We start from the raw sequence: 23,168 nt of genomic DNA, 5'->3' as shown, positions 1-23,168 counted from the left end.
TCTCACTTCAACTTCCCAAAAGGCTCACCACATCCAGCGTTTCTTACATGCATTTTTTCATTTTATTCTCTTTATGAAATATATGTTAATCCAAGAGAGCTGTTCTCAACAATCAATGGTTCGTGTCAGTAATTTCAACTGAACAGTGATGGGTGTTTTTATGTATATTATTGACACTTGTTTTCCTTCCTACTGTATGTATTGTTTCTATTCTAGTGGATATATGTGTTCTTCTATTTCATTAGACAGTGAAATATATGTGATAATCCGATTAACTTCTCAAAAGTGGCCTGACCACCATATTTAAAATTACATTCCCACCCCTTTCCCTGGCACTCCTTATCCCTACTTAATTTTTCTCCAAATCCATTTTAAAAATCAGACATACATTGATTTTACTTATTTGTTTACTGTTTGTCTCCCTTCACTAAACTATAAGTTCAAGACAAGGAATTTTTGTCTATATACCTAAATTCTAGCATAGGTTTGTATTGAAGGGACTCGGGAAATATTTGTTGGACTAATTAAATGACTAGTCAGGAGCAACTGTATCCTTTAAAATTCACACATGTAGGCAACACACAAAGCTCTCCATTCCCACCTCCAGTTTATTTTTCTTACTTAAACATATGACATAGTTACATCCCACAAAAAGGGCAAGAATTTTCTCTTACAACAAAGTAACAACTACATTTCAAGATCTTTTATACATAAATGCAGTAAGAGACTGAACTACTGGGTTTTTCTGTCCTACCAGAAACACAAACAACTAAAAGTGAATATTTCAAATGAATAAATTCTACATATTGTCGTAACTGCACTTTTATTTAAAAGATTCCAGTTTCTTGAAGTTTTATAGACACCATCATGCAAACAGATTCTTTCCTAGGAATGTTTTGAGATCATTCTGTGCTACTGAACAGGAATAAATATTATAAATTATAGCCATCACTGTCACAACACCCCTACCCCCAGCAAAAATCTCAAAGTGCTCACAAAAAAATTTTACAACACTCTTACAAGGCACACATAAAATTTCAACACGGTTTCAACCAAACTTTTTTCAAACATCCAAGATAGAAGATACCAAATTCTAAAAAGATTAGTTCATTACTATTTTTTGTAACCTCTCCTATGCACATCCCCCCTCCCCATTTCATCTTAGGAAGCAAAAATAAGAAAAAGACTTCAATCACAAGTAGACTATTTCTGAAAAGAAAATATTTTTCTCGCCTGCAAATGGCCAATTTTATGTCAAGTAGGAAAGAAAATTAAGCACTGAGCTATCATATTCTCCAGTGGGAACAAACCCACTATTTACTTTAAAAAAACTGTCTCCCGTGGAGTACCCAAATAACAAAGTTCATGAAGACAAAAAACTATCCTCTCTTGCTTTCCCCTCTTCTCTGTTCTCTGGAAGAATTAAATATAAAATTAGAATCTTAGACCTGGAAATGATCTTACAAATGACCAAGATGAAAGTTATTTTACATATAATTTTTTTTAAAGTTTAGAGAGAATTGCCCTATGTCACTAAATACTGACCACGGTTATAAAGTTTTCTCATCAAATATGATACCTAGATTCTAGTCTCCACCAGAGTTAAATTCTATGAAGAATGTTTCCCACAAAAGAATCACAAAAAGGATATTTAACATTTGTAACAATGAACAGGAGATTCTTCACAAAATTCTTATAGATGGTAAAACTTTAACATTTTAAAATATGGAAGGGTTTCAATAGAAATTAAGTATAGTAGAAATTCTACATAAAGCTAAGGTAAGTACAGGAGGAATAGAACAACTTCAAAGTAGAATGCATCCAGTTAGGCTTCTTTACTAAAAGAGCAGTTTCTATGTTTTAGGTAATATGACTTGCCCTGCAGATTTTAATCTTTGTTGCGGTCATTTCAAAAAGTTTTGTATTATATGTAGACAGGGATATGGAGGAATGGCAATCCAAAATATTACTCACTGAAATAATCCTACAATTATGACTTTGCTTTTGGCACTTTTCTGGAAATACAGAATAAAACTTTACAGATGGTTAAGACCTTTGTCAATACAAAGTGAATGAAAATTATCTTAATAAAAATGGAAAAATATAATCAACAATACTAACAGCTGGGCGGTGCGTGTGGCTCAGTCGGTAAGGCGCTGGCCCCATATACCGAGGGTGGCAGGGTTCAAACCCGGCCCCGGCCAAACTGCAACCAAAAACTAGCCGGGCATTGTGGTGGGCGCCTGTAGTCCCAGCTACTCGGGAGGCTGAGGCAAGAGAATCGCTTAAGCCCAGGAGTTGGAGGTTGCTGTGAGCTGCGTGAGGCCACGGCACTCTACCAAGGGCCATAAAGTGAGACTCTGTCTCTGCAAAAAAAAAAAAAAAAAAATACTAATAGCTACCGATACCTATGTTTGAACTGTTTATTCCATGGTAGCTACAGCTAATATATATTACCAATTTAAAATTAAAAAGGGATACACAAAACATGGATGAACCTCAAAGGCATTTTGCTGCATGAAAAAAAGGCAACATACTGTAAGATTTCTGGAATGCATGGCATTCCAGAAGAGACAAAAGTATAGCAATGGAGAATTAGAGCTAGGACAGGATGACTACAAAGGGGCAACATGAAGGAGTCATTGGAGGTATGAAACTGTTCTGTATCCTGACTGCAGTGGTGGTACACAAATCTATGCATGTGCTCAAATTTATGGAACCATACACTAAAAAACAATTTCAATTCTACTATGTTAACTAAAAAATAAAGCGAAACTTTCATAAGGAAATAGAACAAATATCTTTGGTAAAGTTAGAATTTCTAAGAAAACTAATTTTTCACAGCCTCATCTCAATGGTATAATTTTATTGACCACAAAATGATTAAATCCAATTAAGTAAAATTAAGAAATTGGGCTCAGGGCGGCGCCTGTGGCTCAGGGAGTAGGGCGCCGGCCCCATGTGCCGAGGGTGGCGGGTTCGAGCCCAGCCTCTGCCAAACTGCAACAAAACAAAAAAATAGCCGGGTGTTGTGGCGGGCGCCTGTAGTCCCAGCTGCTAGGGAGGCTGAGGCAAGAGAATCGCGTAAGCCCAAGAGTTAGAGGTTGCTGTGAGCCGTGTGACGCCACGGGCACTCTACCCGAGGGCAGTACAGTGTCTCTACAAAAAAAAAAGAAAGAAAAGAAATTGGGCTGTTATTTCTAAAATATATATACTAACGAATCATGTAGTAAAGTATTTTAAGGAATACTAACCCATTATAAGGAAATTCTGCTACTCTCCAGTGAAATCTGAATTGTGTACTTTTACAGTTTTAAAACAAAAAGGTACCCGAGGCGGGTAGATTGCAGGTTTAAGACCAGCCTGAGCAAGTGTGGTATCCCATCTCTAAAAAATAGCCAGGTGCTGTGGTGGGTGCCTACAGTCCCAGCTACTCAGGAGGCTGAGACAAGAATCACTTGAGCCCAAGAGTTTGAGGTTGCTTTGAGTTATGACACCACAGCCCTCTACTGAGGGTGACAAAGTGAAACTCTGCTCAAGAAAAAAAAAAAAAAAAAATTAGACCAAAGGTACCTTGGTATTTAGTTTAGAATCTGGAAATATAGAATAAAAGAGCAGTTGGTTGAAAGTTAAAAAAAAGTTTGTTTTCTCTGTTCTTAAAGTGACTAGTAACAGGTAATAATGTTTTTACATTTATTTTTCTCTTCCTATTATCTTAATTCATTGTTGTTATATGCTTGGATTTTACATTTAAATCAATTATCTAGAGACTCCAAATCAGAATCTGCAAATCCTGCTGGATTCTCTGACTAGCATCTAGAACGTGTAAGAGAAGAATGGACACTTTTTCTCTAGGTATATCACTGGGACTTACATGTAACATAAGAGATGAGACAAAATCCCATCATCTTTTTATCATGCCTCTCACAACTTTGGAACTGTTACTTTCCTTCAAGAAGAATATATGTAGTTAAGAACAAACATAAAGATGTAAGGGAACCCAGTATTACAAATGCTAATTTTTATGAAAGACTTGCCTAACAGAACGATATAAGGTTTATTTACTAAGTCTGTGATTCTAATTATAGTGTATTTTGCCTTTTGAGATCAGACCTAGATAGTTTTTCACCACTGCTTCTGCCATGAACAGAAGTTAAGTGCTTTTTGAGAGCAGACTTGTGCTTGAAATCCATATCACAACAATGGCATTTGTATGGCCGATCCCCACTATGTATGTTTAAGTGGTCCTGAAGAGTGCTTTTAGCAGTAAATGTCTTCAAGCACACTGTACACTGAAAGGGCCTTATCCCCATGTGTCCTCGAATATGACGGTTGAGATTTTTCTTCTGTGTAAATGTTTTCCCACATTGTAAGCACAAGAATAGTTTATGCATCTTAAGGTGGCGTAGATAGTTTTCAACATGAAGGAAGCCTCGAGGACACCTGGGGCACTGATGCCTCAGTGAATAACTTTCCTCCAGATTCTGAATCTCATTCACTGTACCATAACTTCCTTCAGTATTTTCACAAAATATGCCCTGACCTTGATTCCCAGGAACGTCCATCACTCGGCTCTCAACTGTAGAATTAATCAATGAATGCTGTGTTTCAGAGAAATACATGTTTGCTTTTGAAGAGGTACAAGGCTGTGAAAACTGCCCATTTTCTACACCAGCTGTACTGATGGATTCTACATGGAGGATACAAATTTCATTGTCTTTAAAACCTGTATCTACTGTAGACAGATCTGGCGACTTCATTTCCTTTCTCTCTGATGTCAAGCTCTCTACAGTAGACTGTAAGGCATTGCTTTCCTCTTCTTTAACATGGAAATCTATATTTACAGGACTATCTTCCAAAATTTCAATTATCTCACAGTCTTTATCAGAATTTTCTTCTTCATTTTTAACACCTGGATCAGAGGATTCACACAGGTCGGTGTGTTGGCTGTTGTTTTTCATAGAAAGATCTATTTCCAGATATTTTGACAAAGCTTCTGTGCATTTTTCCACAATGTGAACCATCTGAAGATAACTGGCAGCAGTCAAATATTTCAAAAGCTCTTTCCTTTTAACTTCAAGTGCTCCAGTATAGCAAGAGAGTAACAATTTCCTGCCAACTTCTGCACTCTGCAAGATAGTGATTCTGACATGTTTTGACTGTGTGAGTAAAAACTGATCTCTCATAAAAGTGGAGCAAGCAGCCAAAATCACCTTGTGCCCCTGGAACTCAGTGTCATTAATATAAATTGATACATCACAAAATAAATTCTGCTGCCTTAAGAGATTCATTTTCTGCAAGACCACATCTCCTTGCTGTTCAAACTGGAAGTGCAGAACATCAGATTCAGCAGCCATGGTCACAATCTACGCACAATAAAACACAAAACGTTAATGAGGATAGGAAATGTTTTCCCATATCATGAAAACAAACAAATGAATTAAAAGAAAAAAAACAAACCCAAAACTAAATTGGAAAAAAGACAACTCCAATTTTAATCTGGGTACTAAGAGTGAAACCCTATGTGACCATCTCAAAACCGAGACAATTGTAACCCATTTCTCTAAGACTCATCACATTTTTCATTTTCATTACAGCATTTATTATTATTAACATTAAATTGTAGTGAACCGTTTCTATGCTTGTTTCTTTCTTTCTTTTTTTTTTTTTTTTGTAGAGACAGAGTCTCACTGTACCGCCCTCGGGTAGAGTGCCATGGCGTCACACGGCTCACAGCAACCTCTGACTCTTGGGCTTACGCGATTCTCTTGCCTCAGCCTCCAGAGTAGCTGGGACTACAGGCGCCCGCTACAACGCCCGGCTATTTTTTTGTTGCAGTTTGGCCGGGGCTGGGTTTGAACCCGCCACCCTCGGCATATGGGGCCGGCGCCCTACTCACTGAGCCACAGGCGCCGCCTTCTATGCTTGTTTCTTTGGCTAAATTTTTCTGGAGTATCAAGAATACTCCATTAATTTTCAATATCCAGTAATAAGCACAGTGATCACCACAAAGTAAATTTAACATACTATCCTCAGTTAGAAACCTTGACGTAATCTCCAAACTTCCTTCTCCTACCACTACAAAAAGTTCTTATTCCCGTTCACCTGGACCACTGCAAAGTCGCCAACAGGTTCCCCTGATGTCATACTGTCCTATATTCAAACTACGCTCCTGAGTGCCACTAGAACCAAATCCTTTAAAAGTAATTCAAAGAAACAAAAATTCTCATCTGCTTTAAATCCTCATTCCTCTCCTCTACCTCCAGAAGAGGCTAATGTTCTTAAGAACATGAGATCCATCACGATTTAGCCTTAACCGAACTTTATAGCTGTGTCCTTGTCTCTTTTTAATACTCGAAGCATCTTGGACATTACAATTTTCATCATTGCTCAGACAAAAAGTCACGAACACAACACCTGTACATTTCTCTTACATTCACGTTCCCAGTTCCTTTTTCCAGCTAGTGATTTAAGTCATTTAAGCCCAAATCAAGTAAGACAAATGACGACTCCTGTCTCCCCCACAGCGTGTGTTGCTCCCTGAGCATCGCGAGATGGTGCCTGATTCACCTGTATTCCTGCACGGAGCATAGGGGCTCACTCACAGCAGGAGAAACTCCGGGAACATAACTGAAACCAGATCGCAGGTGGCCTGAAGATCCTTCCAGCTCGGCGCACAAGTTTTCGCGCGCCAAGCCTGCCAAGGGCCAAGGCCCTGTCGGCCAAGCGGTTGTAGCACCAGTTTAGCAACTTTGAGGCCGCACCCAGCAGCCCTCCTCCCCCTTCTCTTCCTCAGGCCTTCCCTTACGCCCAATCACCTTCCCATTCACTTACCGACTCAGAAAACTAGAGTTGAGGCTTCCGCGGCAGCGGCGGCCCAGGCCGGAAGATGGACTTAGCCTGGGAGGAAACACATCCGGTGTCAACCAGCTTTATTCTTAACTGAGGCCATCTGGGCGCCCCGGAAGGACATCCTGAGACGGTCTCCCTTCTTTACTTCCCCGGTACCTGGAATGACAGAAAGGCGCCCAAATACTGGCAAGTCCCATATCTCCTGTCCCAGTTTGGGTACTAGCCGTTTCCCCTTCGTCAGCCATCCTAAACGTCCGAATCGAAGACGGTTTGTGAAATTGGGTTAAGACACGTCTGTCCGAATACCCAGCGCCGGGAACATTGGAAAGCTGAAAGCCTAGGAATTAGTACGGGGCGGGTCCTCTTTATTGGCACCACCCACAACTTTGAAAAGCGTCAGGGGAAGAGAGACTACCACAACGATTTATATTCGAGATTACCTACCTAGTGTCTCATCAGGATCTGGCCCCCACCTCTGGATCTAGCTTCACTCCTTAATCCGCTCCACCTCATTAAAACTTTGGCCCAGGTGTGTCCTCTGACGTGCCCTAATCTTCCTGCTATCTTTAAAAAACCCGTTTACAAATCACGTCATTCCTGAAGCCACCCTGAGCTGCTGCTTAAATTAGTTGGTTCCTACTTAGGAACCTGTAATTGCATTTATCACACCTGTATTGAAATTATTTGTGTCCCACCTAGGCATAAGTATTTAGGACTGCAGCTTACTGATCTTTGCATTCCTGAAGTGTAGCCCTTAGTAGGCATCAAGTACTGTATTTTACATAATGGAGAGATATCTGAATCAATTTTTAAAAGGAGTTGCTCTACTGCCTCAGTAAACAGGTTCTCCTGGAAGTAACTGACTCTAAAAACAACTAATTTCTGATCAATCCATATTTTCCTTTGAAGGCAACCCCAGCATACCTGATTAATATGTATTTTAAAGAACAGAAGCGAAGAAGGCATGTCTGCATTCAAATTCAAGCAATTGAAAAAGGAAAGCAGGAGGAGAGTGAGAAAATAAACCACTGACAGCCATCTTAAATTGTCATACTTTTATTAAGGAAACTTCCCCGTAATAAGTGAAGAGGTAGTTCGTAGTATGTCTAACATACAACAGATTTAGTACAGCTATTCATGAGCTGAAATAAAATGTTCTGGCTTGCTTGGAACAATATGTTAAGCAGTGACACTTGTCACCTTCCATTTATATATCTTCGAATAAAGAAAATAAAACAATCACATCTGATTTATCTCTGAGCCACTTTAGTTTGGAGTTTGTCTTTAAAATTAAATAATAAATAAATAACTGTAACGGTAATTTTTTTCAAAAACCAAACCATGGGAAAGAGAGTCCTTTTTTCTTTTTAGTTATCCTGGGGATCCATAAAATACAAATGCTGAATGCATAAGGTTTTAAGAATCTTCCTCCTCTACAGGAATATGACTAGTTTTGAAATAAATCTTCCTCTCTAAAATGTATTGGTATCAGTAACTTGACTTCTTTGCAATATAAACTTAACAAATGTGTAAGTAAAGCAGAAAAGTCAAGTCTCACCAAAATTAGAAAATGTCTCACAGAAACAGACACTTCTCCAGCCAAGAAATGGAGGAGACTGTAAATCACTAGTGGTTTGCATTTGCAAAAGACGAGAGCTAAAAGTTTTACTGATATAAACCCACGAAGATGCTGACTTTGAGTGATCAAAGAAAGCAAGGTAATTTTCTTTATTATTCCTAGCACAGAAACAATTGAGACCTTGTTTTACTTAGACCACATGACACTATAAACTCCATGAGAGCAGGACTGTATCACTCTTACCTTTATTTATTTATTTTTTTTTTTGTAGAGACAGAGTCTCACTGTACCGCCCTCGGGTAGAGTGCTGTGGCATCACACGGCTCACAGCAACCTCTAACTCTTGGGCTTACGCGATTCTCTTGCCTCAGCCTCCCTAGCAGCTGGGACTACAGGCGCTCGCCACAACACCCGGCTATTTTTCTGTTGCAGTTTGGCCGGGGCTGGGTCCGAACCCGCCACCCTCGGTATATGGGGCCGGCGCCCTACTCACTGAGCCACAGGCGCCGCCCAGGACTGTATCAATCTTACCTTTATATCCTCAGTATCTAGTATAGTGTCTGGCAACAGTAGGTCCTTAATAATGTTCCTTGAATAACTGAATGAACCCAGAAACAGTCTCCAACCAAAGAGACCAATCTTATTTGAATCCATGCCTTTTAGTCTTCAAACCAGTAATAAAAACAGAACATGAATATGAGCAAAAGAAGCAATCCAACTTGAAATTTTCCTGTGAAAAAATGATGTTCAGAGAAAATACCAAAAACATTGGTTGGTTGACAGGGTAGAGAGTTTCACTGTTGCATAGAATTGGTACTCTTTGGCTGGATCATACAAAGATCACAATGCTAAAAGCATCAATAGACCATACAATGAGCAACATGTTAGGAATAAGGATGATGATACATGTAAATGTATCAAATTACAACAATTTAAAAATTCCCCCAACTATACAAGTTAAGCCTAATTTTTGGATTATCTGTACAAGCACTCTCATAGCTCAAAATAAAAATAGAAAATCCTGATGGTAACTAATAAACACTGTTTTCCACACAAAATCTATTTCACACTTGGTTCTTTCTCACATTATTCTTACTTATGCTTTCCCTCCCTAACCAACACCTAGCAATTCAGTCACTTGCTTGGGAATAATGTAATACTCATCTAACTAAAAATTAATTAACTAACATAAATCCATATGTGATATTTCGTTGGCACAATCCACGCTATCTCAGAAAGCCAACAGGAAAACAAAGGCAAAATACAGATTGGGAACTTTTTGCTAATGTGTTATTCTTTATCATGTACTTATAAATCTTTTCAAATCAAGGGGTAGGGGAAGAAGAAGAAATTAGCTCATATTTAGCCACTACCTTTGGCCAGTCTTGGCCAGGCCACCTCTTTGGATTTTGGATACCCCAACTTAAACAGCAGAATAAATATTCTCTTAAGACTCTCTAAGGACTCTAATACTATTATCTAAATCTAACTCATGGGTCAGAAAGAAATAAGACTCAAAATTTTACGTCTAAAGTATAACATGTGCTTGAGGAAAAAGTTTTGTTTACCTATATTGAAAAATCAATTCTGTATTAGCAATCTGTCAAAGGTGGCAAGGTGGGGACAGTGTACCTTTAAAAGGAATATCTGATTGCAAAATTCTCATTGCCCCTCCTGTGTCCCACTTCATTTTTCCATCCCATTTCAGAAATTAAGATACATGAGGAAATGAAAACTCAGAGACTCTTATAATGTGCTGAATAAAACTGATGGCCAAACTCACCTTTCTGAGAGCTCAAATCTCAAACAAAATTCATAGACTGCCAAATAGTCTCTTTTTAGAGACTACAATGTTTTAGCATATCTTAAGTGGGCCTGGAGTAATCTTGATTTCAAAAGGACCAAGAAGTTAAACGTTAAATATAAGCATCTGGCCTCTTCGTAGGATACAAGGGAACTTTCCCAAACAAGTGCTATTGCATAATTGTACTTCTATCCTTTGCAGATTATGCTCCTCATGATGCTTCCTCACCATTTGCCTGCAGGTGTTGCTTAAAAGATGTACTCTGGTCTATGTGAAAAACTCAGTGAAAATGAAGTTGGGCTAGGATACTGGTGAACAGAGTACAGAACAAACCAACATACTTATTTATAGCCAGCTTCAAGACAAGTACAAATGGTAAGAAGCAGATTAAATAATTTATCAGACACAGAGGAATTATCAATAGGCAACCAGAAGTTCTATCACATTTTTAGGTCGACAGCAACATCACCTTATATCTCAGTCTATTTTCTACCAAAGAAAAATATTATTCATTTTTCTCAGCATAGTGGAGAGTAGGTGAAGTTATTAACTTGTTGGTACCTTCAAAGTGTGCCTACTGAATGGCCTAAAATAGTGTCGGTCTAAGACATAAGTTGGTATTAGGTAGACAAATGGAATTATTCCTTGGGAAAGGAAAACAGACATCATAGGATAAATAATTCAAAACAGAAAATGGAAGAGGCCAAAAAGAAGGCAAAACCACTCCAAATGGTAAGTTGCCTGGTCTCCTAGTGCTTTGACTCATCCCCTACCACCTGCACAGAGGCTTTGGGAAGTCAAACTAGCAAATTCACTCCTACAAAGACTGAGACTATTGCCACACTCTCAGTCAGTTCAAGTTGTGAGCATGAAGCCCCTATTCAATTCACACAAGTACTATCATTCCTTAAGTTCAAGACAGCTTGGGCCAGTTTACCTGCATCCAGGACCTGTGTTGCATCAGGTTGTGGCTGACACCCTTTAGAGTCTGTGACAGTTGTACATGCAAAAGAATCAAAATCCACTGTGAGGTCTTGTACATTCCTCTCATTGGCATTATCAAAGCTGTTTTTGCCATGCAGCTGTTTAAGGTGTTTCCTCAAAACTGGTTTATGTGCAAACACCATATCACAATAGTTACACTTATGGGGCTTATCTCCACTGTGAAGGTTAAGATGATCCTGTAAGGAACACTTCTGAGAAAAGGTTTTCCCACAGATTTTACACTGGAAAGGTTTAATTCCGGCATGCACACGCATATGTCGATGAAGGTTGCCTTTCTGAGTAAAAGTCTTGCCGCAGAGTAGACACATAAAGAGTTTGTGCATTTTTAAATGGTTGGCGTAGTTCTCCAGGTGACGAAACACCCTGGTACACTTTGGGCATTGGTGATGCCACTGTAGACCTTTGTCTACACCTCGAATACTAGGCCCAAAGACATCTTTTGAGGCCATGATGATGTTATCACTGCCTGTATAAGAGAGGGCATAATTGTGGAGATGGTTTTGTTCTATTTCACTTACTCTGTTTTCCACAGTTGAATTTATCAGGGAGTGCTGGGGCTCTGATGAATGTAAAGCAGTGGGTTCAGAAGAAATAAACTGGTTCTGATCTTTTTTACTTCTAACCTCTGATACATCCCCAATAGATTCTACCTTAACAATCTGAATATCACTGTCCTCCATATCCATACTGTCTTCAGATGGATGAATACAAGGTGAGTCCTGCTTTGGGGAGCCTCTGGCATCGCCCTGCTGTTCTTTGGACTGGGGAGAAGCACTCTGTGGTTCACATCCCTCTTTACTATCCATTGGTTGTTTTGGCTTTATAAACTTCCACAGGGCCTGTGTGCACCGTTCTACAATGTGGCTCATCTGAAGAAAACTCGCAGCAGTCAAGTAATTAACCAGTTCCATCTCGGGGAATTCCAGCACACCACTATAACACGATAAGAGCAATTGTCTCCCCACTTCAGAACTCTGCAATATGGAGATTTTCACCTCTCTGGAATCATTCAGTAAAAACTGGTCTCTTAAGAAGGGGGAACCTGCAGCAAACACAATTTTATGCCCCTGTACCTCAATATCATCTATGAGAACTGTAACATCACAAAATTTATTCTCTTCTCTTAATTTGTTCATTTTTTGTAACATTGAATCTCCATAATTTTCAAACTTGAAGTGAAGGATATCTGATCTTTCAGACATTTTGGCAGACCTAAAGAACAGAAATGTAAAAAGGTTGAATTTAAGGAAATTCAAACAAGAAAGCTGGATTTACCTTCAAAAAACAAATTTGTGTTGTCATATCTGTTCTGTATGTATCTGAATGGAAATTTTCTCTGAAAGAGGAAGCTACTATAACAGCTTTCAAAGGCTGTTAAAAATTACTCCTTACCAACATCAAGTGTCAATTGCACCTATTGAGTGGACTTACATCAGTATAAATAGCCTGGCATTCATTCAACTTTTTAAGATAATTTAATACAAGAACAGTGCTTGAGTTAGTCCAAGACTATTTTTTCACTTCTCAAATGAGATTTTTTTTTTTTTTGAGATGGAGTCTCATTTTGTTGACCTTGGTAGAGTGCTGTAGCATCATAGCTCACAGCAACCTCAAACTCTTGGGCTCAAGTGATTCTCTTGCCTCAGCCTCCAAAGTAGCTGGGACTACAGGTATCTGACACAATACCCAGCTATTTTTAGAGACGAGGTCTTGCTCTGGCTTAGACTGACTTCTGTTTATTTTCTCTGAAACCTGCGAGCTCAGGCAATCCACCTGCTTCCGCCTCCCAGAGTGCTTGGATTACAGGCGTGAGCCACAGGCCTGGCCTTCTAATTAGAATTCTTTGAGGTTTCAGAAACAAACTAAAATTTCTCAACACAAATAAAAATGATGTAATTATTGTCTTTTGCATGAGCCTGTAAACCTGCTTCTCCTAAGAAAAAAACACTCTTTTCCTTTGTTTGTATTTTAAGCAACTACAGTGACATTGCTTGCCCAATTCCTGCAAAACCTTTATTTGTTTAAACTGATCATTCATACAAGAGTTTCTGTGATAAAACGAAAGTCATAGACCAAACAGGACAATGTCTGGACCATGTCAAAGGCACAGTTCTTTATCCTGTCCATTCTGGACAAATCTGAACTCTCTATTAAGGAACATTTCTTTTTTTTTTTTTTTCTTTCCTTTTTTTTTATTTTGCCCTTGGGAGACTGCCATGGCATCATAGCTATAGCAACCTCAAACCTTGGGCTTAAGCGAGTCTCTTGCCTCAGCCTCCCAAGTAGCTGGGACGACAGGCCCAAAACACCGGGCTATTTTTTGTTGCAGTTGTCATCATTTTTGTTTAGCTGGCCCGGGCCACATTCGAACCTGCCACCCTCGTTGTATGTGGCTGGCGCTATAACCATTATGCTATGGGTGCTGAGCCGGACCATTTCCTGATATAGAAAATAAAAAAAAAAAAAATACATGATATAGAAACACCCAATGAGCTAGTTGGTGGGAATCTGAATGCTGATCTAATCACTCCCTACTACATTCCATTCTTTCCTATCTATCCCAGCTTATCCATCATTATTTATCATGTGGACTATAAAAACTAATTCATAAATGTTTCCTTGGCTTTCAGCTTCTATTGCCTCTAACCCAACTAGTATACTACCATATCGTCTTTCAAAAACACAGATCTGATTATAACCCACCCCTGCCTAAAATCCTTCAGTGATTTTCCATTGTTTCCTAGATGAAGACTAACCTCTTTAGTACAAATTGATTAAGGCAAAACACTGGCAAAACTCATTCAATTCAACAATGGAGAATGTGTCTTTCCCAAAGTTCTCTGCACACTGATTCCTTTATATAGCAATTCCTTTGAAGAAAGTCTTCACATTCTGATACTATTCCCTCCAAACATCTTCCATATTCTCCTTTATAAAGGGGAGGGATGAATTAGCTATGCTAACATGATAATTCTGTTCCTCTAGTCATTGTAAAAATAATAAATTAGCACTAGCTATTTATATGCCCATCTTCTATGAGAGCAGTAGGTATGTCAGTTCTACCTTTCAGATAGAGTTCTACGATCTCAGTGCATCAAGAAATTCACCTCAAATGTTGTGCACTTATCAACTCTTTAGTTCAGAGAAAGAAGAGACAGCCAGCTTTCTCTAGCCACATCTGGACTCTGTAGCCCAACCTTTATAATCTAAAACTCTGCAACTTTGACTTACAAAAGATTATAGAATATCAGCTCGTGATGGCACAGTCTAGGTTTTATTCTCATTCTTCAGTACCTGGTACATAATAGCCCTCTACTGACTCCAGATCTTAAAATGCATGTTTCCTCAATCTACAACATGAACTTTTAGCCAATTTTGACTCCTTTATTTCCTCTGAGAGGCCTGTCACTAACCATTTGAAGTAGTAGAGCTGTCACTGCAGGCCCATAACACAGTACTTCTATCATAACACTCAAAACACTTTATTAAATACTTATTCTTTTCCCTTCTACCTGAAAGTTTCGTGGTATTGGAAGCATTAGAGCATCTTCTAAGGCAAAATATTTTTTCCTTTTGCTTTGAACTATTCTTATTCCAGCCATACTGCTTGTCCCATTACTGGCCAAACCCTCTTCTGTTCAAACTGGTGTGTACTCCCATAATCTAACATTGCATTGGTGTATCTTACAAGGGTACATGTGAAACTTACTAAATGTAGAATATAAATGTCTTAACATGATAACTAAGAAAATGCCAGGAAGGCTATGTTAACCAGTGTGATGAAAATATGTCAAATGGTATACAAAACCAGTGTATGGTGCCCCATGATTCCATTAATGTACACAGCTATGATTTAATAATAAAAAAAAATCAAACACTGCACCCAACACACAGCAGATACTCAGTTTGCATTAGGTGAACCTGTAGTGTTAGTCTGACAGTAGGAAGAAGGAAGAATTACTGTCAGGAAGACCAGCTTAGTGCTGCAGACCACTTATAGCTCTGAGGCCGTTGAGGGCCTACAAAGGAATACATACCAAATAAAGAAAAAAATAACAAAAGATATTTCAAAGAACTTGGTAACTGGATATAGAGAATGAATAACAGAAATGTGTGAAGATTCTAAACTTAGGAGTTCAGCTGAAGGAGAATGTCATTAAAAGAGAGGAGGCATGGCACAGATGTATTAACAAAAGTATACATGAAATATAAGCTTTTCCCTTGTATGACGTTTTGAATGTTCAGATAATGAGCAATCACAAGAAATATAAATACTGTATTAAGAGGGGAAGGATGCAGAGAAGCAAATATAATATCACAGAAAAAACAGTATCAAATACAAGGGAAAAATCTAAAAGGTACAGGGAATATGTCAGTAATTTCAAGCAGTATATCTGTATTATCATTCATCAGTTTTAGCGATTGTAGTAGCTTAAAATATTCATTCTTGAATTAGAGCAGTGAATGTTGCAATTTATAACAAGTTATAAAAATGACTGTTGCTTTGGGTGGCCAAAAAAAGTGCCAGAGTTTAGCTGGTCTTGAATGCGTTAAAACTAATAATGATACCCACAGGTCAGTATTTTCCTACTAACACCCCAAAATGAGCATTAATTGCTTCCCCCTATGACAGTACTCACAATGCTTTAGCCAACTATCCTTAGAGATAATTGTTCCTTGATGCCCTAAAGATCAGGCGCTGAAGTATGGTTTCACTTACAGTTATGTGCCATGTAACGTTTTGGTCAACAATGAATTGCATATAAGACGGTGGTCCCATAAGATAATAATACTGCATTTTCACTGTACCTGTTTTACATTTAGATATGTTCAGATACACAAATACTTATTATTGTATTATAATTGCATGCAGTACTCAGGACGGTAACGTGCTATACACATATGTAGCCTAAAAGCAATAGGTATACATACAGCTTAGGTATGTAGTAACCTATAACCCATAGGTTTGTGTAAGTACACCCCACAACCTTCATTGAATGATGAAATCATCAAACAACACATTTCTCAGGATGCATCACTGCAATGCCATCACTGCACTGCCTTATCTACTAGTTCTTGCAAAGCTTATCAACAGGAGTAGCCAAACAGTATCTCAGTTAAGTGTTTGCTTTGGTCTGTCTGATATAGTCTAACCATGTTAGAAAAATTTATTCTGCCTTTTTAAAATAAGTCTTCCTTAGTATATGTCAGGCTACTTTATTGTCCCCCTTTGATAATGTCTTATTTTCAGGCCACAGAATTTATACATTAATTGTTTCCTGTTACAAGTTTCTCTTTCAGATAAACTGTTAAATTATTTGAGAGTAAAAACCAACTATTAGTTATACTTTATATAGATCATTCAACAAAAACCAAAAGAATAATGAACTCTTTTCTTTTTTTTTCTGAGACAGAGTCTCACTCTGTTGCCCTGGGTACAGTGACATGGTGTCATAGCTCACAGCAACCGCAAACTCTTGGGCTCAAGAGATCCCCTTGCCTCAACCTCCCAAGCAGCTGGGACTATGGGTGCCAGGCTAGTTTTTTTGTGTTTATTAGAGATGAGGTCTCACTCAGACTGGTCTCAAACTCTTGAGCACAAGCAATCCACCTGCCTCAGCCATCATGCCCCACTAGAATAATGAATTCTTAATGTTCTCCATGAAATTATTATCAGGATACGGCAGAGATGCTCTTCATTATCATGATACCCTCTTTTAAGTGCCTTAGGGAAAATTTCTAGAGTTTGATTCCAAAATAGTTTTGAGAATATGAAAGCAAATTTTAAACAAATACCTTTTTTTTTTTTTTTAACTTTTAAAAAAATACTTAAAAAGGAAAGCTAGGCACATACCATGTGCCTATAATCCCAGAGGCAAAAGGATTACTTGAGCTCAGGAGTTTGATATCAGCCTGGGCAACATAGCAAAACTCCATTTCAAAAAAAAAGAGGAATAACTGTGTTTCTTATAAACTGGCTAAATTTTATGAAAAACAAGAGAAACGAGGCCAGGCATAGTGGCTCACACCTGTAATCCCAGCACTTTGGGAAGCCAAGGCAGGTGGACTGCTAAAGGCCAAGAGTTCAAGAACAGTTTAAGCAAAATACCTAGACTGTCTCTACAAAAAATAGAAAAATTAACTGGGTATGGTGGCACATGTCTGTAATCCCAGCTAGCAGGGAGGCTGAGATAGGAGGATCACTTCAGCAGAGGAGTTTAAGGTTTCAATGAGCTATGATGGTGGCACTGTACTCTACCCTAGGCAACAGAGTGAGATCCCCATCTCCAAAGGAAAAAAAAAAGAGAGACAGAGAGAAATGATACATACTCTTTAATGAGTCCTCTTTGCTACAATCCGGGTACAGTGCTAAATGCTTTACTTAAGTTGATCCAATTTAATCGTGAAAATCTCTATAGGTATGTATTATCATATTATCCCATTTTGCACATGAGGAAACTCAAGCTTGGAGAACATAATTTGCTGACCCTGATAGAATGTGGCAAGTTTTAAGCATTAGAGCTAGCACTTGTGCCCAAACTACATCATGCCAGAATCCATGTATGAAGCAAGTAGGCTAGGTATAATTTTGATCTTAAGGATAATATTAACTGTGTAACGATTTATTGGGTACCAGAAATAAAGGTCAAGAAAATCATATAGTGAATTTTTGTATATTTTAGTTATGCTTCAATTGAAGGTTTATGTTTAAAAATCAAAAAAGTACAGTAAGAGGGACTTTACCTAACAAACGCAATCGTTGTGACCTGGTTTCTTGTACCCTCAATGAATCCCCAACAATAAATAAAAATAAAAAATCTAAATAAGAAAAAAAATCAAAAAGTACAACTTAAAGCCAAATGTGTATCAAGTATAGAGGACTTGAATGGCAAGCATTTATGCATATTCTCATATTCCTGATTGCCTTTTATGCCTTTATCGTTACTATATTTTCCTTTCTCAATTGCTAGAACTTTGTTATTTTTAATCTTTTATGTATTTATTTTTGTAGACTGAAACTTAATACCATCTGCAAATAAAGCAGACAATAAAAATTATGAATACCGGGTGGCGCCTGTGGCTCAAAGGAGTAGGGCGCCGGCCCCATATACCGGAGGTGGTGGGTTCAAACCTGGCCCCGGCCAAAAAAAAAAAAAAAAAATTATGAATACATTTGATTTCAGATTCCCCTATTATAGATAACTTCCAAGTATAGTAGAACTTACAATAGTCATAAAAGTCACTTACATAACTCTATTAGCAGAGGTTTTTTTTTTTTTTTTTGGCAGTTTTTGGCTGGGGCTGGGTTTGAACCCGCCACCTTCGGTATATGGGGCCAGCGCCCTACTCCTTTGAGCCACAGGCGCTGTCCAAGCAGAGGTTTTAATAATGTAAGAAGGAACTCATTAGATAGACTGTGTCACCACATTCTGTTGATTCTTTCCCAAATTTTCTCCCTCGATTCTTACTGTCATTGAGATGACGCAGATCCTTATCATCTATTACCTAATTAATGAGACTATATCTGAATACTCCTAAGTTACTATTGGAAAGTTTTGAATGATCATTTCTCAAACATCAATGCAGTGGGAATAATCTCACATAACTTTCTCTTTGTTTGTATTTACACAATTCCTCCATAATTTTAAGAACTGACTTGAAAGTTTCCCTTTGTTCACATAAGAGTAATCAAAAAGGAATGACTAGTGAATATGGTAGGTTGGACAATGTTAACTGCTGTAACATGAGCCATGAGAAAATAGTTTATTTTTTAATGGCAAGATCTTATTCTTTCATCTAGGATAGAACACAGTGACATGATCTTAGTTCACTGCAGGCTTTTCCTGGGCTCAACCAATCTTTCTGCCTCAGTCTACCCAGTAGCTAGAACCACAGATGCATGCCACCATGCCGAGCTATTTTTAAATTTTTTTGAGAGATGGGTCTAGCTACATTGTCCAGGCTTGTCTCCAACTTTTGAATTCAAATGATCTTCCTGCCTTTGCATCTCAGAGTGCTGGGGTTATAGGTGTGAGCCCAGGACATTGTGCTAGGCCTCAGAAAATAGTTTCTTTTCTCAAATACCTCTAACAACTACAGATTAAAAAAAATTTTTTTTAATCTGTATAATAAACTCCTAAGCTATATCTCAGTCAGCTTCCTCATCTACCTTGTAAAGGTACCCATCTTCCAACTTGGCACTCACAACTACTTGGAAACCTTTGTCTCTCATTAATATCGTATGTCCTTTTTTCTTTCTTTTTTTTTTTCTTTTGTAGAGACAGAGTTTCACTTTATCGCCCTCGGTAGAGTGCCGTGGCGTTACACAGCTCACAGCAACCTCCAACTCCTGGGCTTAGGCGATTCTCTTGCCTCAGCCTCCCGAGTAGCTGGGACTACAGGCGCCCACCACAACACCCGGCTATTTTTTTGTTGCAGTTTGGCTGGGGCTGGGTTTGAACCCGCCACCCTCAGTATATGGGGCCGGTGCCCTGCTCACTGAACCACAGGCGCCGCCCTGTATGTCCTTTTTTCAAAGAGGTTTTATTATACCACAGCTTTTCTCTGTAAAAACCTCAATCTTTTTCTTCTCTTAGGTAGTTTTCATGACACTGCATTCTCAAAGTTCTTACTCTTTTAGCTTTTAATTCTAAGGAATACAAAAATATATCCCTCATGGAAAATTACTAAGCATTGTAGATAAAATTTTCTTTCCCAATTGTCTACCACTCAGTCTTCAGTTTGAGTTCAACCCTTCCTAACTCCTCCTCTCCCCATTTTAAAAATAATACTTCTACATGCTAGCTAAAGAAAATATAAACTTATGTTTCTCACACATGAACTATACATTTTGCTTTGCAACTTTTTTCTACTTACTGTTCTTCAGAACTATTTATGGTTATAAATAGAGATCTAGTTAATTGTTTTTAAACTGTTATACAGAAGTAGACAAGTTATTAACTACTGATCTTGGTTTTCCAACATGGTTTTGCTGACCTGTTCCTCAAGGCTTTACTAAACTGCATAAGAGTAAGTATACCCTTAAAAGCTCAGTCTTTGACTTTTTGCTACTATTTTTCCAAGGCTTACTTCCTCAGAATACCTGTCTGGTTTCTCAATGTTTCATTTCTTATATTAAGAATTACTAAATCTCAATTCCCATGTCTAACCTTAACCAAACTTAACCTCAATTCAAGCTACTCAAAAATATCTCTTCTAGGCTACTTCTTTATCATCAGAAATGCATGATGCCTAACCTCTTGCACCATTTAAAACTCAATAACTAAAAAAGATTTAAAAAAATTTATGGAGAATGGCTTGGAGAATAGTAAATGTGGAGGCAGGAAAATCCTTTAGTATGCTATTACTGTAACAGATCAGGACAGAAATGATGTGGGCCTAAATAGAGGTAATGATAATATGGATGGAGAGAGAAAACAGATTTGGGAGACATTTCAAAGAACTCATGGACTTGGTGAGCAATGTGAGGAATATTGGGGGGGGGGGTGTGACTCTAAGATGACTCCAAGATGTTTCGTTTGAGTGACTGGATATCTTTCGCTGAGCATCACTCAAGAAGGTAGGGAATACTGGAAAGGATGAGCATGAGTCTTAAAAATGTTGAACCAGAGAAGCTTGTATGACATTAAGATGAAGATTTGTTAGCTGGGCAGATATGGGTCTGAAACTGAAGAGAATACCTGATTATAAATGGTTAAGTGATAAATGAAAGCATGAGAGTGGAAGAAATTTACCTAAATTGACACAGAGTGGAAGAGGACTTAAAATGGGAAAAAGGAAATAAAAATCAAATATGTAACACAAGCATAAACCCATTACTTACCTTCTTCTCCATCTGGGTCTCCTTCCAAGCCTCTCTGTTTTTATCAATGAGTCTATCTTTGCTTAACATTCTCCCACTATTTTGATTCCTACATTCAGTCACTACACAGTACAGTGGGTAAAACCATGGACTCTGAAGCCTTATTTCCTAAGATCAAAACGCTGCTCAACCACTTACTAGCTGTGTGATCTTGAGCTACTCTGCTTCACTTTCCCATCTATCAATAGCAAATTACTTCACAGAGTTGTTATGGAAAGTTAAATGAGTTAACTTTCTAAAAAGCTTAGAATAGCGCATGGTATGTGTCCTATAAGCATGTGTTAGGTAAATAAAACAAAGCCTTTCAATTTTCTTGTGAAATCCTTCATCTGTCATTTTCTCAGTCCCATTTAACACCAAACCAGTTGAGGTGACCAAGGTTTCATATATCATCACCTTATCACTCTACAAAAAATTTGTTTAAAGGGTCACTAATGACCGCATCATAAAAGAAATGCAATCATGTTTTCCTCTCATTTCTCAAATGCTCTCCTCAGAACTCTCTTCTTGTGATTTCTGTTTTTTCTTAGTTGCTGGATCTATTCCCATGGCTTACCTCCCCATCTGATATGAGCTATTCCCATGGCTTTACTTTTAGCCATAAGATTTCAGCTGAACTTGCATTTTTCAACCAGATACTGGACAGATCTAGGTAGCTATCCCATTAAACCTTTAATTCAACATGTTCAAAAAATGAATTTGTAATCTACACTATGCTTATGGTTTTATCTCTACTCTTCAAATGTCAAAGAACCTAGAACCTAAGAATTAGATTTGATACATCTCACTCCTTCACCACACAATTAATTCTGGAGTCATGATGTAATTACCTCCAGCACACTTCAAACAACACTGTCACAACCTTGTTTCAAGACTTCAGTGCCTCTCACCAGATTGGTTTCATTTATTCCTTCATAAGATTCTCCAGTAAGAGTTCCTTCCCTTTTGCTTAACAGTCTAGATTCAGTTAATAGAAATTCTTTTCCTATAGGCTTTTTACAGAACAAAATGCAGTGCAAAAATGACCGTATCAGTCTCCTGCTCAAAATTCTTCAAAAAACTACCTATTTTCTCTAGGATTAAATCCTTCCTTATCTGGACCTCAGAGTATTTTTTCAGCCTCATACACACATATACCATCCTGTGCAAAGGAGCTCCCCCATTTTTTCTTCTTGCCGCTCAAGTTATATTCATTTTTCTATTGCAACCGTTCCCTCTCCAGAAAAGCTAGTCAAAACCTTATCCTCGCCAAGAAGTATATTCAGAAGTCACTCTAAAGTCTTCCCAGCAACTGCCCCTTCAGCAGTTCAAGTATATATATATGACTGATTATATATGTTGCGGAAACACTTGTTCGTATCTGACTCCCAAACTTGCCCCTGCAAATATTAATGATATCTTACGAATCCCTAGCAACTGGCCTAGCGCCAGCAACATAGAGGTGCTGTGGACAGTGGCTGAATTGGGGGAAAAAACTGCAAAACGGTAACCTAGCATTGATAGTGATTCTCGCGGATCTGGCATTCGAGGCCTTGTCTTGGGCTGGCTGCCGAGGCTCATTTTCTCAGGGGCCTCAGTTCTGGTACTTCCTACAAGTTAGCAGAGTTCAGCTTCCAAGCCAACTGCTGGGCCCTCAACTGGCATCCCAGGAGGCGGTCCCTAGGACACGCTCAAGCTCCACACTCCAGTACCAGAAGGGAAGGGGGCGGGGCGCAGCCTGGGTCGGACCTGAGATTCCTCAAGACTCCCGGGGCCTAGGCTAGCCCCTCGGCCCCCATCTCAGGGCAGGTCCCGGCCAATCCAGGGCCCCAAGGGGGATCCATTTTGAGAGACCCCACACCCCAGCCCGGCGCTACGGCCGCCTGTGCACTTACAGACCCGGGGGAAGGCCGCCGTCCGGATCCCACACCGCTAGGAGCTCCGGCCCCTCGGGGCTCCGGGAAGGGGGAGGGGCAGGGAACCCGAGCCAAAGGGGGACCCAACGGAACCGGAAGGGCAGCCCTGGCCGGACAAAGACAACTTCCAGGTACCATGGTTTCTCCACC

At 38.9% G+C, this 23,168-nt stretch overlaps 2 protein-coding genes across 4 annotated transcripts; both read right to left on the bottom strand.

Annotated features, from left to right (window-relative positions):
• Window positions 1-594: 594 nt before the first annotated feature.
• Window positions 595-23,046, bottom strand: ZBTB6 (zinc finger and BTB domain containing 6). 2 transcript variants are annotated; one of them, XM_053563023.1, is made up of 3 exons: window positions 22,998-23,046; window positions 6,835-7,008; window positions 595-5,366 (listed from the first exon to the last, which is right to left on the bottom strand). In XM_053563023.1, the coding sequence occupies exon 3, from the start codon at window positions 5,355-5,357 to the stop codon at window positions 4,083-4,085; it is 1,275 nt and encodes a 424-aa protein (XP_053418998.1). In that variant the 5' UTR covers window positions 5,358-5,366; window positions 6,835-7,008; window positions 22,998-23,046; the 3' UTR covers window positions 595-4,082. The 2 variants fall into 2 exon arrangements, with proteins under 2 accessions (XP_053418998.1, XP_053418997.1); XM_053563022.1 differs by lacking the exons at window positions 6,835-7,008; window positions 22,998-23,046 and adding an exon at window positions 6,571-6,665.
• On the bottom strand, window positions 7,896-23,164 carry ZBTB26 (zinc finger and BTB domain containing 26). 2 transcript variants are annotated; one of them, XM_053563020.1, is made up of 3 exons: window positions 23,002-23,164; window positions 8,963-12,452; window positions 7,896-8,674 (listed from the first exon to the last, which is right to left on the bottom strand). In XM_053563020.1, the coding sequence occupies exons 1-2, from the start codon at window positions 23,154-23,156 to the stop codon at window positions 11,117-11,119; spliced, it is 1,491 nt and encodes a 496-aa protein (XP_053418995.1). In that variant the 5' UTR covers window positions 23,157-23,164; the 3' UTR covers window positions 7,896-8,674; window positions 8,963-11,116. The 2 variants fall into 2 exon arrangements, with proteins under 2 accessions (XP_053418995.1, XP_053418996.1); XM_053563021.1 differs by having other exon boundaries at window positions 22,998-23,150.
• Between the last annotated feature and the right edge of the window lie 4 nt (window positions 23,165-23,168).

Source organism: Nycticebus coucang, chromosome 2 (genome assembly GCF_027406575.1).
Source record: "Nycticebus coucang isolate mNycCou1 chromosome 2, mNycCou1.pri, whole genome shotgun sequence".
NCBI classification, from domain to species: Eukaryota; Metazoa; Chordata; class Mammalia; order Primates; family Lorisidae; genus Nycticebus; species Nycticebus coucang.
Note: the sequence above shows the minus strand (reverse complement) of the source record. Positions and strands in the feature narration are given on the sequence as shown.